Raw genomic sequence first — 17621 nt, 5'->3', positions numbered from 1 at the left:
ATTGTTATCTGTGAATTACTATGCACTAACCACAGATTTATAGTCAAGTAGTATGACAGAGCCTTACCTCAGTCTGAGGCAAAGAACAGGGGGAGAAATTTTATTTTTATACTTCTTAAAGTTATTGCACTTTTTAAAGTAGTTTTCATAGAATATTTCAAGTCAATGTGTTACGTTTATTTTGTCAAATGAATAACAACCAATTTTTTCTGTATTTTGGCAAATTTATCGCTATCGTGGTAATACTCTGAAATATCGTGTTTGGGCCATATTACCCATTCCTACACCAAGTGGGTCCTCAGTTGGGTACTGATTTGGGATGCAGACAATAAAACACACGGTATAGGGATTAGTAGAAAAACCTGAATTAAGCCATCTTCAGGGCTTACTTTCCTAGTGACAATGGCATACACAATTAATCATGTGGCTGCCAGTTAATGATCATTGCCATGAGAGTAGAAACAGCTGATGCTCTGTGAAAGCATTTTTAAAAAGCACCTTATATACAAATGTGCAAATAGTTTTTGACTGCCTGGCTTATTTTTTCACGTTTCTTGTTGCCTTTGTATTGTACGTATGGTAGAATCTTGAAGTCGACATCGAGTCAACATTTACAGCTGTGGTCAGAAGTTGACATCATGGGTGTGAATGTGATGGTAAATTTGGCGTACAGCCTTAATGACGTAAAAGAAATCAACACAGGTACAAAAATTATACACACAGGCTCAAATATATACAAACACTGACTTAAATGTTTTACAAAGTGATGCCGAAGGTTCTACAATGTATTTTAACTTGACACAGTCAAAGCCTATTTACTTCTCATTGGTCATCATGATTGACTCTAACTGCTAGTTTTTCTTTGCCAGCATAAAAATGTATTTGTCTGAAATGAAAATTAGATTGACCAATATACAACAATGGGAAAGTCCCAGAAATTCAGCAAAGACCTAAGAAATTATAGATTTACACAAGTCGGGAAGGTTTAGTGGAGCAATTTCTAAACAAATGTAGATTCCAAATTTTGTTCAAATTCAAGTTATTCAGATGTGTCTTTTTCCAGACCACGGCAAACTAACACAAGAACCTCCAAGGCTCAAGCCCGGAAACTGCTGAAACACCACTGTCAGGGTCCACATTGAAGCAAGTTTAATGTAGCCGTGGACTGAGTGGGTGACATCCAAGAAAGAACCCCCTAGTCCAAAATTAACACTTTCAAGCTCAACTTTGTAGCTGCCCACACGGGCACTTGTTTTTAAAGTCATTAAAGATGTATGCTGTTCAATTGTTCCACTCTATTCTAAGAGATCAGTAAAAGTCTAAATTACTATAACATTTATCCCTGATAAGTGTATATATGCAAACTTATGACCACAACACTAAGTAAACGTGTGATTGTATCAGAACACATGTTAAATTATAACTCACTTGTTTCTCCACTGCACCCACAGCCTTTCTTCTTTCCTCTTGCTCTTGCTGCTTCATTTTCTCCAACTCTAAAATCTTCTTCTCCAGCTGCTTCTGCACCTCTTCCGACTCTTTCAGACGAACCTCCAGAGGAGAACGTAGCTAAAGCATGAAGAAAGGTCAGTATGACAGTATGTTAAAAGGTGCACAGAGCAAGGAAGTACAGTATTTAGTAGTATTTAGGAGCGGTACCTCCTTCTCTTTCTCTAGACTGTCTTCCAGAGTCAGCACCACGGATCTATACTGCTCTACGGAGGCATTAGCACTCTTCAGCTGCTCCTCTAATTCACTCTTTTTCTCCTCAACACTGTGCAGGAGACCTTTCACCTCTGAGAGCTCCTGCTCTGATTGGCTGGGTAGCTGGGAGGCTGCTGGGACTGGAGAGCGCACTGTGGGAGATATTACTATTGTTTTACAGCTGACGTGAGTATACAGGTACATTAACCCTTTGTACGGCCATAATAACTTACCTCTCAACGGTGCTCGGAGGCCTGCGGCCCTGGTAACTGGCGTGGTGGTGGTGGTGGAGGTGGTGGTAGCCTCAGAGGAGGTAGCAGAGGCCAGCTGGGCTTTCAGTGCTGCCACCTGCTGTTCAGAGCTACGCAGCAGCTCCCTGGTCTTCTGCTGCAGTGTGTTTTGGGTCTCCAGCTGCTTCTTAGCTTCTAACAACTGAGCCTGTAGAGCAAATGGAGGTTACAAAGGAACAAGGAATGAAACTCTTATAACACACACACACACACACACACACACACACACACACACACACAGAGTCTATCAGTCTACTCGAGCCATGCGCTCTCCAACAACGTTTACAATGAAAGAAATAAACACAAATATTATACATACGTCCATAGTACGCCCGAGGGCATGTCTCTGTGCCACTTCCTGTTCTAGTCTGGTCTTCATCGAAGCCAGTTCTGACTCCAGTTGTTCTATCTTGTTGTTCAGATGCTGGCGTGTCTCTGTTTCTGCACGCTCCATTGTCAACTGGACATGACATCCCAAGAAAGTGAATTTAACACTTTTAAACTTTAGACATGCTTTATACCGATACTGAAGGAGAAAGAGATGACTACCAAAACAGGTGTTCAGAGTAGTCTAAAGCTTTGGTATATTTACATACACCTCATACTACAGCTGGGCCATATTATACTTCACTTTATACTTTATAATGTTAGGCAATGATAAGAAAATGACATATCGTGATAGAAATGCGCATGCGTGGTGCCTTTGTTTTCATACGCACATGGCAGAAAAAGCATGGCGGCGACGGAAAACAAGAAGGGCAAAAGTGGATTGTTAAATGAAACAGACGAACAAGAATTGTTTTTGAAAACCTGCAACTTCAGTGATGTGGAACTGGTTTGGTTTTTGTCCGTCAGATACCCACCAAAGCACATTTTTTGTAGAACATGCAAGTGGACCGTCGTTATTACCGTATTTTCTGCACTATAATGGGGCGACCGTGGTTCAGGGGGTTGGGAAGCTCATCTTGTAACCAGAAGGTTGCCGGTTTGATCCCCAGCTCTGTTTGTCTTAGTCATTGTGTCCTTGGGCAAGACACTTCACCTACCGCCTACTGGTGATGGCCAGAGGGGCCGATGGCGCGATATGGCAGCCTCGCTTCTGTCAGTCTGCCCCAGGGCAGCTGTGGCTGCAACTATAGCTGCCTCCACCAGTGTGTGAATGTGAGAGTGAATGAATAGTGGAATTGTAAAGCGCTTTGAGGGTCTCAAAAAGCGCTATATAAATGCAATCCATTATTATTATTATTATAATTATTATTATAATAAGGCACTCTTAAAAGCCTTTAATTTTCTCAAAAATGAACAGTGCACCTTAAAATCTGGTGCACCTTATGTATGAATTCTGGTTGTGCTTACTGACCTCGAACTCATTTTATGCTCTAAAATCTGTCAAAAAATGTCTTAGTATGACTTTGGTAAGCTACGAAGCTACGCAACTTGATGGATTGTCAGAGCATTACAGCTACCGTAGTCAGGAGCCTAGCGGAGTAATACGTATTTCGTTTCAACATAATATTACCGTATTGTGTGTGTGTATAAGGACCCCAAAATGGCACCTGTTAAGAGACATGCGTATGAAGCACATTTTAAACTCAAGGCTATCAATCGCGCAGTAGAACATGGGAACAGAGAATTCAGCATTAATGAGTCAATGGTACAGAAGTGGAGGAAGCAAGAAGAATGAGTTGAGTAAAGTTAGACTTATCTGACTGATTTGTTTCGCTTAATGTGCCTTATAATCCCGTGCACCTTACGGTCCAAAAAATACGGACTTGACTTATTTATTTGGCACACTGCAGTTTAATGTTGCAAAGCACCTCTTTTTAACTTTGGTGGATATTATACATGGTTATGCTCAGGATATGTCAGCCCATTTCCACTGAAAATGCCTTTTGGTTAAACTATCAGCAAGGAATTTGCATTTGCACCGTTACATTTTTATATAGCTTTAATGCACATAAAAAACAGCTGAGTGAAAATAAATTGATGGTTTTTTTTTTTTTTACACTAATAAAGTTGTGGAATTATATCGATATCAGTTATATCGTTATCGCAAATTTTCCAATATATATCGTGATAAATATTTTTGTCCATATTGCCCTGCCCTACCTCATACATATAGAAATTACCAAAAGCATCATGTCTCCAAACCCTGCTGCTGTAATATGGTACCTGTATGGTCTTGAGGTTGGTGAGCAACAAGTTTTGGTTACGTTGTTCAGCCAGCATGGCTTCCTTCTCTCGACTGAGTCGACTCTCTGCTTGTCTCAACATGTCTCTCTCTTTAGTCAGGTTCTCCACACGCACCTACAGACAGAGGCAGGTTACTGATAAAATGACAAAGGTGACAAAAGTGCCCATGAAACAACAAATATGACCATGACCATGAACTTGATCCAAATTCAGAGGATCATATATGTAATATTTTGTTCTTGCTCTCACCAAGAAAGATTATTTTTGTTTTGTCTCGTTCAGACCCAAAAGTACACATGATTAGAATTTTAACTTACTAGGGAGCACATTCATTTCCCTTTTTATTCCGTTTATGTTTATGAAGCAACTGCAAAAGCTACGTGAACATAAATTGCTAACTGGTTATGCCTTTATGGGGCAGTCTGGTTTTATTTTTAACATGTAGGTGTCATGTGTGGCTCAGCCATTAAACTGCGAATCCGCCAGTGCTAAAAGATGTTTGAAGTAAATGTGGAATTGAAGCCTAAAACACACATTGATACAGTCTACTATAACCTTTCTTCCCAATCATTCATAGTGACATTTAATGTACTTCCAAGGTGAGTTAATATAAACTTCTCAGACATATCACAGGTGTTTAATAGACCAAACCAGAAAGAACTCTGGAGTATTGAAAATCCTCTCTTGTTTTGATCAACTCAGACTGCTGAAACCTAATGTACAGAGAGGCAGATGTACTTTTGGGCCATTTCCATTGCAAAGAGAGAAAAGAAGGCGCGGAAATTTTACAACACAAAAATCTGTCAACCGGTCTTTTAGGTTAAAAAGCAGACAGACCCATTAGTCTAGCAAAATAAGTTATAAATAAAACTCCTTGCAGTGGTCAAGTGGCCCAGCTGTAAATTAAGTTATTACAAGTACAAAAAAAACCCATATGTGCCTAAATTAAGCTACTATGTTAATATTATCTTAGGAAAATATTGGTTTTAATGTTTAATGTTCTCCATAAGTCCCTTTATCTTTCTAGCCGTCCTGATCCCCACTGCTTGTCTTGCTCACCTCTTCCAGAGCAATTTTTTCATTAGCCTGTCTCAGGTCCTGGCTCATTGTGTGGATAATGTGCTCGTGTCGCTGGGCTGTTGCAGACATCTTTTGGTTCCTCTCCTGAAGGATAACGATCTCTCGGCGGTATGCTGATACAGCCTCCTGGAGTATTTCGTATCTGGTATTTAGAAACACACACAGATCTCAGCCTTTAAAAATAAATCCTGGCAACTCCCAGTACTACCCCTAAGCCTCCTGGTAGACACACCAATGGTATCAATGCTACATCACTTTGTTTTTAAGTTATTGCATTCACAAGATTGAGAAAAATTTCTTCTGACCTTGAGGTCACTGACATTCAAACTCGTACAAGATTTTTAATAGATGCAACTATTGTATCAATTTGAAAACTGAGTCACTGCATTTAACGACAATACTCCTTCAGCCGTTTACAGGCGAGGGGTAAAAAAAGCATAAACTGTCACATTATTGTTTTATGTCCTAAACCCACCGCTTGTTGCTGAACTCCAGCTGAGAAGTCAGCTTGGCATGGCTGGAGCGGAGTTCTGTCAGCTGTCTTTGCAGCCGATCATTGGTTTCATTCAGTATCCTGTCGTTCTCTGCCTTCTCCTTCTTATACAGCGCGAAGGCGTCATTGAGCTGGGAACAGACGCACATCAGAAGAGCTTCAAGAATTCGATTCCTAACTCAACATTCACTTTCATATAGAGATGTGCTCGTGTGTACCTGTTTTAAAGCTGCTTTTGTCTGAGCATTCTGTGCCGACTCTGCAGCAGCAGCTCTCTGAGGAGTAGAGCGAGTAGCTGGTATTGAAGAGCGGCCGTGTGCAGGTTGGGGAGAAGAGTCTTGACCTGAAGTTGCAAACAAAATAAATAAATAAAAGCTTGACTGTGTGTGTATTCACCAACAAAGATGCTACATACAGGTCTTAGTATTTTTTTGTCACCTTGAGGGGGCAGACTGAAGCCAGTGCTCTGTGTCAGCAAAGCCTTGTACATGTCTCTCTGCCTTGCATTTGAGTCTGCCAACTGTTTCTGCTGGTTCCTCTGCTCTCTCAGTTGCTCCACCTCCTTATGAAGTCGATCCACACTGGACTCCAACTCTGATATCCTACAAGAAACCAAGGGCACATACTTCATCTTTAAAATAGACAGATATTTTCCCTGATTAACTACGATAAATAAAGATATCAGTTGACTTCATAATTAACTGGTTGAAAACAGTAATGTGAATACCAAGATAAATAATGTACCATTATTAGCCAAAATGTTATTAATTTGCAATATTGTTAAAAATACTACAATAAAGTATTTAGAATCCCCGTTCCATGACAGGTAAAATAGCTATAATTCAATTTGATAATTTGCAAATGAATTAAACCCCATATTTAATTAAAATAGTGCAAATGCAAGATTTAAAAGGTTGAGTCTGAGACACTGTTCACTTTTTTTTTTTTAAATATTTGAGCTCATTTTGAAGTTTTAAAAAGAGTACACTCTTAGGAACTTGGAAATTTGCAGTTTAGAAAACAAAACAATGTTTAAAATTTTCAGCAGCTCAGTAGTTCATTGCCTAAAAAGTGTCAAAAAATATTTTCATGGAATGAGTCTGGACTACATGCTCACCAGTTTAGCCATGCTATTGCAGAATGTGTTTTAGCATTAATAATAACAAATAAATAATAATGCTGAATTCAATTGCAATCACTTCAATCACTCACCCACAGAGTGGCAGCAAGCCTCTAATGCAGCGGTCCCCAACCTTTTTTGCGCCGCGGACCGGTTTATGCCCGACAATATTTTCACGGACCGGCCTTTAAGGTGTCGTGGATAAATACAACAAAATAAAACTAGTACCGGTACCAAAAAAAGAAGATTTATTCATAACACACATGAAAAGACCCAGGAAAACCAAGTTAACAATAAAAACAATAACAAAATAACGCTGAAAACCGATAAAAACCCTGAAAACCATACATTTCATACCTGAGCTTCAACTCTCGCGGCCCGGTACCAAACGACTCACGGACCGGTACCGGTCCGAGGCCCGAAGGTTGGGGATCGCTGCTCTAACGCATCTTTTAAGATTCCTTAATCAATCTTTGATCAAATTACCTAAAAACAAATGCTGACTAGTCCTACTGTGACTACCACACCGGACATTACAGTCCAATCTTTTGTCATCTCAGTGGCGTGTAGACACAAAACTCCCAATGGTTAGATTGATTTGCTTCTGTACATCCAATTAAAATCACGTCTACTAGTAGGGCTGCACGATTAATTGTTAGAAAATCGTGATCTCGATTCATACTTATGTGCAATCTCATTTCCAAATGACAACGATTTAAAAAAAAAAAAAAAAAAAAAAGATGACGATTGTACCGCATTTTGATCCGGGACATAATCTGCATGAAAACAAGCGCTCACGCTTCCTGCTCAACAAATGACAAGGGCGGAGCCTTATACCACGTGATACAGAATCCATCTGGCAGGGAAAAAACAATGGAGAGCATGTGAAACCAGTGTTGCCAACTTCGCTAAAAAAAGACGTGAAAGCGCGTATCGCTTTTACTCTCAACAAGCAGCGGGTGCTGTAACGCAGTCAGTTCTTCTTTTACTCTTATGCTGTTTTGTGGATCACAAGGTTTAAAACTACTTAACACACACACACACAAAGTAACTCCACCAGAGTGCCTATTTCGGGTCACTTTTGCCGGTCCAAGCCCGGGTAAAGGAGCAGGGTTAGAATTGTGACATTAAAAAAACAATAATTGCTAAAAGAAATTTAATTTGTAGTTCTAAATAAACTAAATGCATTTAGGACGTTTTTTACTCACTTTATGTCTCTTCCACGATGTTATTTCTCTCTCCAACAACATAGGTTACAATTAGATTAGCATGACCAATTATGCAAATTAGGCGATGACGTCATTTAGCGACTTCTAGCGACTTTTAGGACAACCAATAGCGATTTTCCTTACTGAGGAGTTGGCAACACTGCGTGAAACTGCCCGAGGGGAGAAAACACAATGAGCGCAGAGGAAACGTTTCCTGATGGCAGTGAGAATGACAACCCCACTGTAAAATTACTTCCAAGGAAAGGTTCTCATTCCTCCGTGTGGAAGTTTTTTGCCTTCAAAGAAGACGATGAGAGTCAAAAAAAATATCATTTGCAAGCTGTGTTTTGCCATAGTAGCAGCACCGCAAGGTAACACTACAAATCTGTATAACCACCTCAAACGTCACCATAAAGTGCAATATGACGAAGCTGTAAAGGCCAAGAAAGTGACAGAAGAAAATCTGTCCCCGTCAACCACCCAAACATTAATAACGGGAACGTTATACAGCGCTTCCCCATACCCGTCGACCTCCCGCAGGCACAAAGAAATTACGGAGGCTATCACTTATCACCTGACCAAAGATATGGCTCCCATCAACACTGTGCAAAACGAGGGATTTAGGAAAATGATCAACATCCTAGACAAACGCTACACAGTGCCGTCCCGCAACTATTTTAAAAATGTTGCACTACCTGCTCTATACACGCAGTGTCGAGCAACGGTGGAGACGGAATTTCAAGCAGTACAACGTTTTGCGGCAACGACAAAATGTGAGACATTTGTTTTTATGTTTATTTAATGTTTTTATGTTCAGTCTCAACTGTTACGAAGTTGATGTGCAGTTAATAAGTGCAATAAATATTTATACTTGAAAAGAAAATCGTGAGAGAATCGTGATCTCAATTCTAAGCAAAAAAATCGTGACTCTCATTTTATGCAAAATCGTGCAGCCCTATCTACTAGTTACTGAAAGTTCAGTGTTAAGACATTTGTGTTACTGCATTGTGGACACAATTGTACACCAATTATAAAAATAAGTAGCAGGGCTAAATATAATAGCCCCATCACATTTACCGTGCTGATGTTACTTGGCTCTGCTGTTTGTCCTTCTCCTCCTCCAGCTCCCTCAGCCTTCCCAGAAGGCTTTGGTTGTGCCTCTGGAGCTCCTCCACACTGCGGAAAGACAGCTGGTGAGGCCTGATCACCTCTGAAGTCCTAGAAATGTCAGCAGAGCCGCCGTCATCCTTGGTCACGTGGTTGCCCCTGGCTTCCTCCAACTCCACCAGAAGACCACACACCTGAAGAGAAATGAATCAGTGCAAGCTCTACTCTGTGTTTGACATTAATAATTTATTATTTCCCTACTCACATGATGGGCATTAAACCTAATCGGATATAACAGCACTAATGAATGAATTTCTTTCGTGTATTGCTCTGAATATCTTAGGCTACGTTCACACTGCAGGCAAAAGTGCATCAAATCCGACTTTTCTGACCCTATGCGACCCATATCCGATCATGGTATGACAGTTTGAACGGCACAAATCCGATATTTTCAAATCCAATGTGGGTCACTTTCGTATGTGGTACTGAATCCGATACATATCTGATATTTTAGAAAGCAACTGCTGTTTGAATGGTCATGTTGCATTAAATCCGTCTTTTACGTCACTGACACAAGACAGACGGCAATTTCAGCGCTGGAGAAGACAGCCTCTCACATCCCAATCCCACCACTCCTGGTTCTGACTCCATGTCCATATATACCTCTGCACGGAGGTAGCAGCCACTGCTGCAAACAAAGCCATTGTTACAGCTCTCTTTTTTCTCAGTGTCCTTCTTTCTCTAATTAATTTGTCAAAATTCTGTCGGTTACGACTGTGCAGAAATTGATAGACTGCTGCAACAACACCTACTAGCTCTGTAGCCGCCATTTTTTCTTCCGTAAACAGAGCATGTTGTGTGTGACGTCTTCTCTTGCACATGCAGGCTGCTTTGAGGGCCGTGAACCGGTCACACTAGAGCGCGTTTGCTGTCACATTTTATTTGTAATGTGAACAACCAGACAAAAAAAATAAATCGTATTTGATCAAAAAATCGGAATTGAGCATTAAGACCTGCAGTGTGAACGTAGCCTTAGCATACCTGAGCAGATGTATCCTCCAAGAGTCTTTCAATCCTCAGTTTCTCTCTCTCCAGGGTATCACAGTGCTGCTTTACCTCCTCTTTCTCTTTTTGCAAACTGTAGATTTCCTAATGGCAAAAAATGAACAATATGTAAGTTTTATGTAACCAAACAAATCAAAAAGTGAATCAATCGGGTTTATAAAACAGCTGCTTTACTGTTCGAGCTTGCTCCAGTTTGTTGCACAGGGAGGCCATGGATCTCTGCATGCTCTCGTACTCCTCCCTCTGTTGTTTCAGGACAGGAGCTTTGGATTCGACCTCCTGAACAATCTCATCCAGCACACGGCTCACTCTCCTCGTCTCTTGCTTCTCCAGCTGAAGCTGTGTCTGACACTCAGCATACGCATTATACAGCTAAACACAGAGACAGCAAAGGAAGAATTCTTAACCACAAAAGTCTACACTGCTGTCTACACTACAGTAGTACAGATACACTACTGGAAGGACGATTTACAGCACACTTGAAAATATCTAGAAACTTGCAATATATCAGTGTGTCTCAAGTAACAACCACAATAAACAAATGAATGGTTATCCTTGGTTAAGCCCTCCCTTTTTTTTGACATAACATAGCAAAGCAATACAATGCTCTCTAATGGCCTAAAATTTTGTTCAAAACACTCCTTTGAAAATCTGCTCCATGATGATGTGGTTTATGGCACCCTTTCTGGATATTCATAATACCAAATAGCCCTTCTACCACACCCCAAAGGTGTTTTATTGGATTCAGACGTAGTGTCTAATTCTCACTGACACCTTGGTAAAATCCTGTGAACTCACATCAAAGAACTTCATGCCAGGTTTAACAATCGCTGCAATAGAGGCTGCTGAAGGGCACATGGCATCCAACTGTTCTTCAGTCATAGAAGGCATGCCTGGAACACAACATGCACATGTAAATAAAGCTGTTATGGGTTTCCAGAGACAGTCTCGTAAAAGCAGACTTCAGTTTGATAAGCACAGGTAAGACGTGTGTGTGTGTTCTTACAGCAGTGTTTGCCTGCAGCCTTCACTGTAGCATTTTCCAACTCCTTCTCCATTTTCTTGATCTTCTCTTTAAGCTCTTCTTCAAGACGAGTCTTTAGCTCCTCACCCTCTGACACCTTCTTTTCTAGAGCCTTATTGGCTGCAAAGAGAGCAAAATCAACCACACAGAGGTCATCAGTAACACTTTGAATATGGAAAGGTACAGAGCAGGTTAAATATATTAAGAATACACATTTACTACAAAGGCTTTGGGGTTGATGATGGCACTAGTTTTTGTTTGCATTATAAACTAATATTCAGACTTTTATTTAATGACCAGGTGTGCAGAAACAAAACTAAAAACATGGATTTGTACCTTCAAGTGTTTCTTTCACCAGCTTGCTGAGTTCTTCAACAGCTCTGCTCAGTTCTTGGGTCTTTGTCTCCATGTCTGTTGCTGCCCCCTACAGGGAGGAAAAGAATGACTCTTAGAAGAACATGGCACTACAGTGTGACAGAAGGTCTTAGTTATTTAAGCAACAACTATCTTAGTGACTTTTCACCTTATAGAGTGAAGACAACTTGACATGAGCATTGAGTTCGTTGCGGTACTTCTCTTCCATGGCGCTCTTCTCATCTTTGACCTGGAAATACATTTAGAAAATAAATGCAATGCATAAAATATGTGTATGCAATCACTGTACCATTAATTAAATTGGCAGATTAAAAAAAATGCTGATCAATTGTTTGATCAATAAAACCATTAAACATACTTGAAGAGATCTTTCAATAAATCCTGGAGCAAAGTTTCGAAGGCAACTAATTAGGGTTTAAGCGCTTTGACACAGCTCTGTAGCTCACCACTGTCACCATGGAAACACAAACAAGAGGGTTTCACCCTCATTTTCAATTCAATTTTATTTATATAGCGCCAAATCACAACAAAAGTCGCCTCAAGGCGCTTCATAAAATTTGCCACTAAAATCACAGCTCCAATAGAAATGTATTTATGAGCAGCGCGTGAAATGAAAAGTCTGAAAAAAAACTGATAACACACTACAGAGACAGTGACGCTGGCACAGTTTAACGTGGAGGGAGTCTGTTTACACACAGTGAAGAGCAAAGAGGCGGAGCCATTACTGAGATGTTGAGTGAAAGAAAATATGTTTCTAGCATCCAAAACAGCAGTGCTGTTCCTGTGATCAGCGTTAAAACCTTTACTGGGAAAAAGCTGGTGGGAGTCCTTTATCAAAGCACCTGATCAACAAACTCAGACATAAATAAAAGCAAACTTTGTAGCTCCTCACACATGCAGAAACATGTTCAAAAACTCATAAAGCTTTCCAAGAAGACAGAGTAAAGATGACATTTTTATGGCTTATCACATATTTATCTTATTTTATTTGACTTTGACTCTACTTGATAGCATTTATACATTTTTGCATTTAAGAAAATGTTTTCTCTAAAAACTAAAATTGAATATGACGCATAAAAACAAAGGAATTTTTTGGTGTTTTTTTGGACAAATGAAACAGATGACGGACAAAACAAAAACAATGCAGTTTCTAAAATGGAAAACAATGAACAGTTCATTTTGAAAGACCTTTATTTTTTTCTCTTTTGAATATTTATTATTGCTCATTAATAAGTCAAAAGTATTTCTTTACCAATTACTAAAATAATCAAATGCTGCAGCCCTACACAAGTGTTTCTGTGTTACCTGTTTCAGTTTGTTGTTGAGGTCTTCAGCTCTTTTATTCTGACTTTCACCGGTTTCCTTCAGAACAGTGAGTTGACTTTCCAGTACAGCCACCTGTGGAAAGGAAATATTGTTAATAAAGACGTTAGCGCTGTGGCTAGAATAGCTAATTAACCCTACATATTCCACAACTACTGATAATAAAGGAGATTAAAACCAACAGGGAATTTACATTCAGTTTATACAGTACTGAATGCAAATACAGTACTGTATCAATCTTACCTTCTGCTCGCTGCTCTTCAGACTGCTCTGCAGCTCCAGGATCTCTTCGCCTTTCTCTCTGTTGGTGTTCAGCAGTTCCTCAGTTTTGGTCTTTAGCTCTGCAGTCAACCACTCGATCTTCTTCTCAAGCAGCTCCTTCTCCTGCTCCATGCGTTTCTCCCGGTGCTGTAAGATACATTTCCAGTAACACTTCTCTCTTCACGCCACAAAAGATTTCCAGAGGAAAAAAATGGCATTTTAAAGGGGGACCAATTATGGCTTTTACTATAAGCTCAAAAATAAATAATTCACAATCTTTGTTCAACCTGAACAGGCCTCAACACACCTTGTCTGAAAGAAACAGTTTCATTTTCTATCCCTTTAAGACTGTCCAACTAAAAGGTCACTGTCTTCTAAAAGGCTGTCCCTTGTCTGGCTTCCACAAGTAGAACTCAGTGCCAGTAAGCACTTTCTCTGCAGGACTGCAGGCCTTCTTGATTAAGTCAAAAATAATGATTATTGTGATCAGTCATTTTAGCCTCAAGCCCTTGCAAGACGACCCCAAGCCCGTCTTGCAAGTGCAGCTGCTGTTCTTGGCAGACTGCAGTTTAAGCAAACATCTGAAACAGAGATTAAAGCAAAGCATCTGTTTGTGTGTAATATTATGCTTCTTACCTGCTTATTGTGTAGTTTATTTGGTGTGTTTAACATAAGGTGAACCTGTTGGTGTGTGTGTAGCGCACCTGTACAGATGCTGCAGACGACTGTATCTCGTCCAGTTTTAACTGCAGCTCCATCTTCACTTTGTTTGAGTCTGTCAGTTTCTCATTAAGACGTTTCACATCCTCTGCAAAGACAAATCCACAGACCACAAAAAGAAGCGTTAACAGGTTTCCACTGAACCAAACATGCACAATTTATCGAGGTGTATAGCTTTTGTAGTGAACTTACCAGAGACGTTCTCCACCTCCTGTGTTCTCTTCTCTAGCAACCGCTCCAGCTCTCTCTTCTCTGCCTCAATCTCATACTTGGTCTTGGTTTGCTGTATCCATACATACGTGCACAAACAGTACTTGAATTATACTACTACACTAAGAGTGTGTAGAAAATTGAAATGTGTAACAATTATCCGGTATCTCCAGCAGACTTCTAAAGGAATTTCTGTGTTAATCTGTGTTAATGATGAGTAAAAGGTCTCTTTTTTATTAGCTGAGGTAATGATTTTTCACTAATTCACACAGGGTCAAAAACATACAGACTCAAACACATGCGTACACCCTCACTAATACTTGGTTAAATGTCTCTTAGCAAGATGCACCTCAAACAGACAATTTTGGTAGCCATCAACAAGAGCTTCTGGTATAACTCTGGATGGATATTTCACCACTCTTCTTGGCAGAATTAGTACAGACTCTTCACTCTGGAGGAGTATGCAAAAATTGTGAAAGGAATCCGATACAAGCCAGTAAGTCAGGAAAGCTCACTTGTGACCAATGACAGTGATACTGACGTGAGTTGTTGAGAATATCCTGGTAAGCGCTGCTGTTTTTACACGTGCTAGCTACTCTTAGCCAGTTTTAGTGAAGCTTTATTTGAAGAGGCTCTAACATTGCTGGACTCTGACACTTGGAGACAAAACTCTCACACAATGTAAGAATAAACTGTTTAGTCTGAAAATGCAGAAAAGGAATTATAATTTGCCTCCATATCAGACACCACAGTTCTCTTCTCCAGACCAGTCTCTAGCGCATACATAAAACTCAGAGCAACAGTGTCCATCGTGAGTACTATATCCAAGATGGAGGGGCACACATGGTAGCTCCTAATAACTAGTGCCTGCTCCTATGCGTTTTTAATAGATCACTTCTGAGTTTATGAGAATGCAGTAATTAGTTAGAAGATGTAATTACACACTAATCAATGTATATTTACAAGTACAATAATCCTTTTTTCTGTTAAATAATCTCAAAAGACTATGATGCTACCATTACCAAGCTTAAAGATGTTGATTTTAGAATAGAGTTTATATTTTTGGTGAGTCCACTACAGGATAAAATTCTAGGATATATGCTTCAGTGGGAAATCCCTCAGACCTCACCTCCCTAGAAATGTAACTATACGTCAAGTCAGCACAGCCCATGACTACTGTGATTGGCCTGTTCTGTACCATCGATTCCTCCTGTGTTTTTCTGGCTATTTTTTCACTGCAGTTTATCAATTTATCAGTAACAGATTAACAATCATTGTCTACTAGCAGCAACCAACCAACCCACCCAGTGATATCATGCTATGTACTCGCACAACATGGCAGTAAACACTAACCATGTTCAAAGATTTAGCTAGGTGTAGCACCGATAAATGAAGCATAATTGTATCAACATAGCTTTTAAGTTATGTCAATATAAAGCCCTTATGGGCATGTTTACCTGTTGCGATGGTTTATCTTCGGTGCTCTCTCCTTCTATTCCCTTTAGAGCGCTCAACTCTTCATCTGAAGAGAGAAACATTACAACCCATGGCATCACGAGATCCAGAAAAACAGTGCTAGACTACACTAAAACCTCATGATTCATTTAAAAACAGTCTCTGGTAAAGCATAAAATGACAGTACAATGAATTACACTAGATTTCTTTTAATAACCCTCACACCCAAATCAGGTGCCATTAGCAGCTGTAACCTCTGAAATGTCTAACTCAGAGTGTCTTTGCAGAAACATTTCAGCCAGTGTTATAAACTAAATAGGCCTTGTTTAGGCCTATAATATAGAACATCAACAAGGATGGTCATCTATAACAGCAGAATATCAGCATTGGCTAAAACCAATATCACTTGTTATCAGCCTTACAATACTGTGCAAACGTTTCAAGCCACCCCTCGGTTATTTATATTTTTCTAGGAAAAATGGGAAATGTAAGTGAATAAAAACAAAATATTGTTAAAACTGTTCAGTTACTAAAGATCTATTTGATCTGAAACAACAAACAAATTTTAAAAAGAAACTAAACAAACGGAATAACATATCAGCATCTGATTTCAACCTACATTTTTTTATAATCCTGTTTTCCCAGAATTCCACAATCAGTGCATCATTAAACATCAATGTAATTTTTTTCAAAGTGGACTGTACAATTAAGTTCTGTGCTGATATAGACAACATGTAGAATAAAGACACCAGCTGATATGCATATGATGACTTACTGAGCTTTTTATTTTCCTCCTTGAGGGTCTGCAGATCTTTGGTAGCAGACAAGATCTGTTCCTGACTCTCCGCCAATCTCTTCTCCATGTCAAAGTACTGTTGCTCTATAAGGGGCAACAGTCAACAGGAACACAGGTGTACACAAGAAATATACACTTTAGTACTTGTCTGGTCACAAACACAGAGATCTGCAATGCTGATTATTATTTATTTATATTTTATATATATCTCTACATAATATTTACATATATATTAACTTATAATTTGACAAAATCCCCTTTTCAGTACTGATAAAAGTTAGTGCCAAACTCTATTCGAATTTACAGTAACATTGTGTGCATTTGGTTAATGGCGACAACATAAAAACACAGGCTGGTACAAGATGTTTTTCAATAATTTGGGAACTGTTTTTATTTCAACACACTACACATCACTGCTTAATAATAAAATAACTGCAACAACTGGACACATCTCCCTTCCGCCAAAATTAGCCTTAGCTTGATAGCGCAGCTAACGTTAGCGTGCAGGAGTAAGGGTAGTGAAACACATACAACATGTTTTATACCCAAACAGAGTGAGTACTCTAAATACTAGAATACTGGAATCTAGCAAGCAACAAAAGCAAGTTAAACGCCAAATAGCTAACCAATACGGACTTGTTCTAGGTACCCACCGCTGTCTGCTTTGAATCGCTCATGTTGCGTCTGGAGCGCCTCGTTAGCATTCTGCAGCTCCGTTACAAACTTCTCCAACTTGTTCTGGATGCCTTTCGGGAGCTTATTCAGCTCCGTCCGCTCCAGAGCCTGAAGCAGGACGACCGCCATCGCTGCCTACTCGTCCCGAAGAATAACGGTAAACTCTTGTAAAATAATCTTAATCTGTGCACCGTCTACAACCAAACTAACAACTAAAAAATGTCAAATTAGACGCGTACACAGGCAGGAAGTTTGCTTCATACTTTCAAAATAAGGTAATGAAGTTAGACGAGGTAAATGAAAACTACTTATTAAAGCTGAGATGCGATGAATCGATATACGCTCTTCGAATATAAAAGTTAAATTGTTAATTTAATGTATATGGGCAGCTACAATGTATTTATGTGGTCTTGCCTCCAAGTCTACTTGGCTCTTATTGCAGCAAATTTTATTTTGAAGAAAAACTCTCAGCGCTAGTTTGCTTTGGCATACTGACCATTTCCATCCCGAGTCACCTATTAC

At 39.6% G+C, this 17621-nt stretch overlaps 1 protein-coding gene across 5 annotated transcripts in view; it reads right to left on the bottom strand.

The window, feature by feature from the left end:
• Positions 1-17335, bottom strand: part of LOC146367080 (nucleoprotein TPR-like) — a 32540-nt gene extending 15205 nt beyond the window's left edge. For all 5 annotated transcript variants that reach the window (XM_084912041.1, XM_084912045.1, XM_084912043.1 and 2 more), the window contains exons 1-23: positions 17078-17335; positions 16404-16508; positions 15631-15695; positions 14156-14246; positions 13948-14051; positions 13226-13390; positions 12965-13057; positions 11808-11888; positions 11621-11708; positions 11267-11404; positions 11059-11153; positions 10435-10632; positions 10237-10344; positions 9166-9389; positions 6199-6362; positions 5979-6103; positions 5743-5891; positions 5247-5409; positions 4167-4301; positions 2314-2454; positions 1938-2142; positions 1660-1856; positions 1429-1569 (exon numbers count right to left, since the gene is read on the bottom strand). In XM_084912041.1, coding sequence (XP_084768167.1) covers positions 1429-1569; positions 1660-1856; positions 1938-2142; positions 2314-2454; positions 4167-4301; positions 5247-5409; positions 5743-5891; positions 5979-6103; positions 6199-6362; positions 9166-9389; positions 10237-10344; positions 10435-10632; positions 11059-11153; positions 11267-11404; positions 11621-11708; positions 11808-11888; positions 12965-13057; positions 13226-13390; positions 13948-14051; positions 14156-14246; positions 15631-15695; positions 16404-16508; positions 17078-17228 — 3126 coding nt within the window. In that variant the 5' untranslated portion in view covers positions 17229-17335. The remainder of the gene's footprint in view (positions 1-1428; positions 1570-1659; positions 1857-1937; positions 2143-2313; positions 2455-4166; positions 4302-5246; positions 5410-5742; positions 5892-5978; positions 6104-6198; positions 6363-9165; positions 9390-10236; positions 10345-10434; positions 10633-11058; positions 11154-11266; positions 11405-11620; positions 11709-11807; positions 11889-12964; positions 13058-13225; positions 13391-13947; positions 14052-14155; positions 14247-15630; positions 15696-16403; positions 16509-17077) is intronic.
• Between the last annotated feature and the right edge of the window lie 286 nt (positions 17336-17621).

The sequence above is a fragment of the Perissodus microlepis genome, chromosome 18 (genome assembly GCF_051167445.1).
Source record: "Perissodus microlepis isolate ML-2025 ecotype Zambia chromosome 18, ASM5116744v1, whole genome shotgun sequence".
NCBI lineage: Eukaryota > Metazoa > Chordata > Actinopteri > Cichliformes > Cichlidae > Perissodus > Perissodus microlepis.
This window is presented reverse-complemented; position numbering and strand designations above follow the sequence as displayed.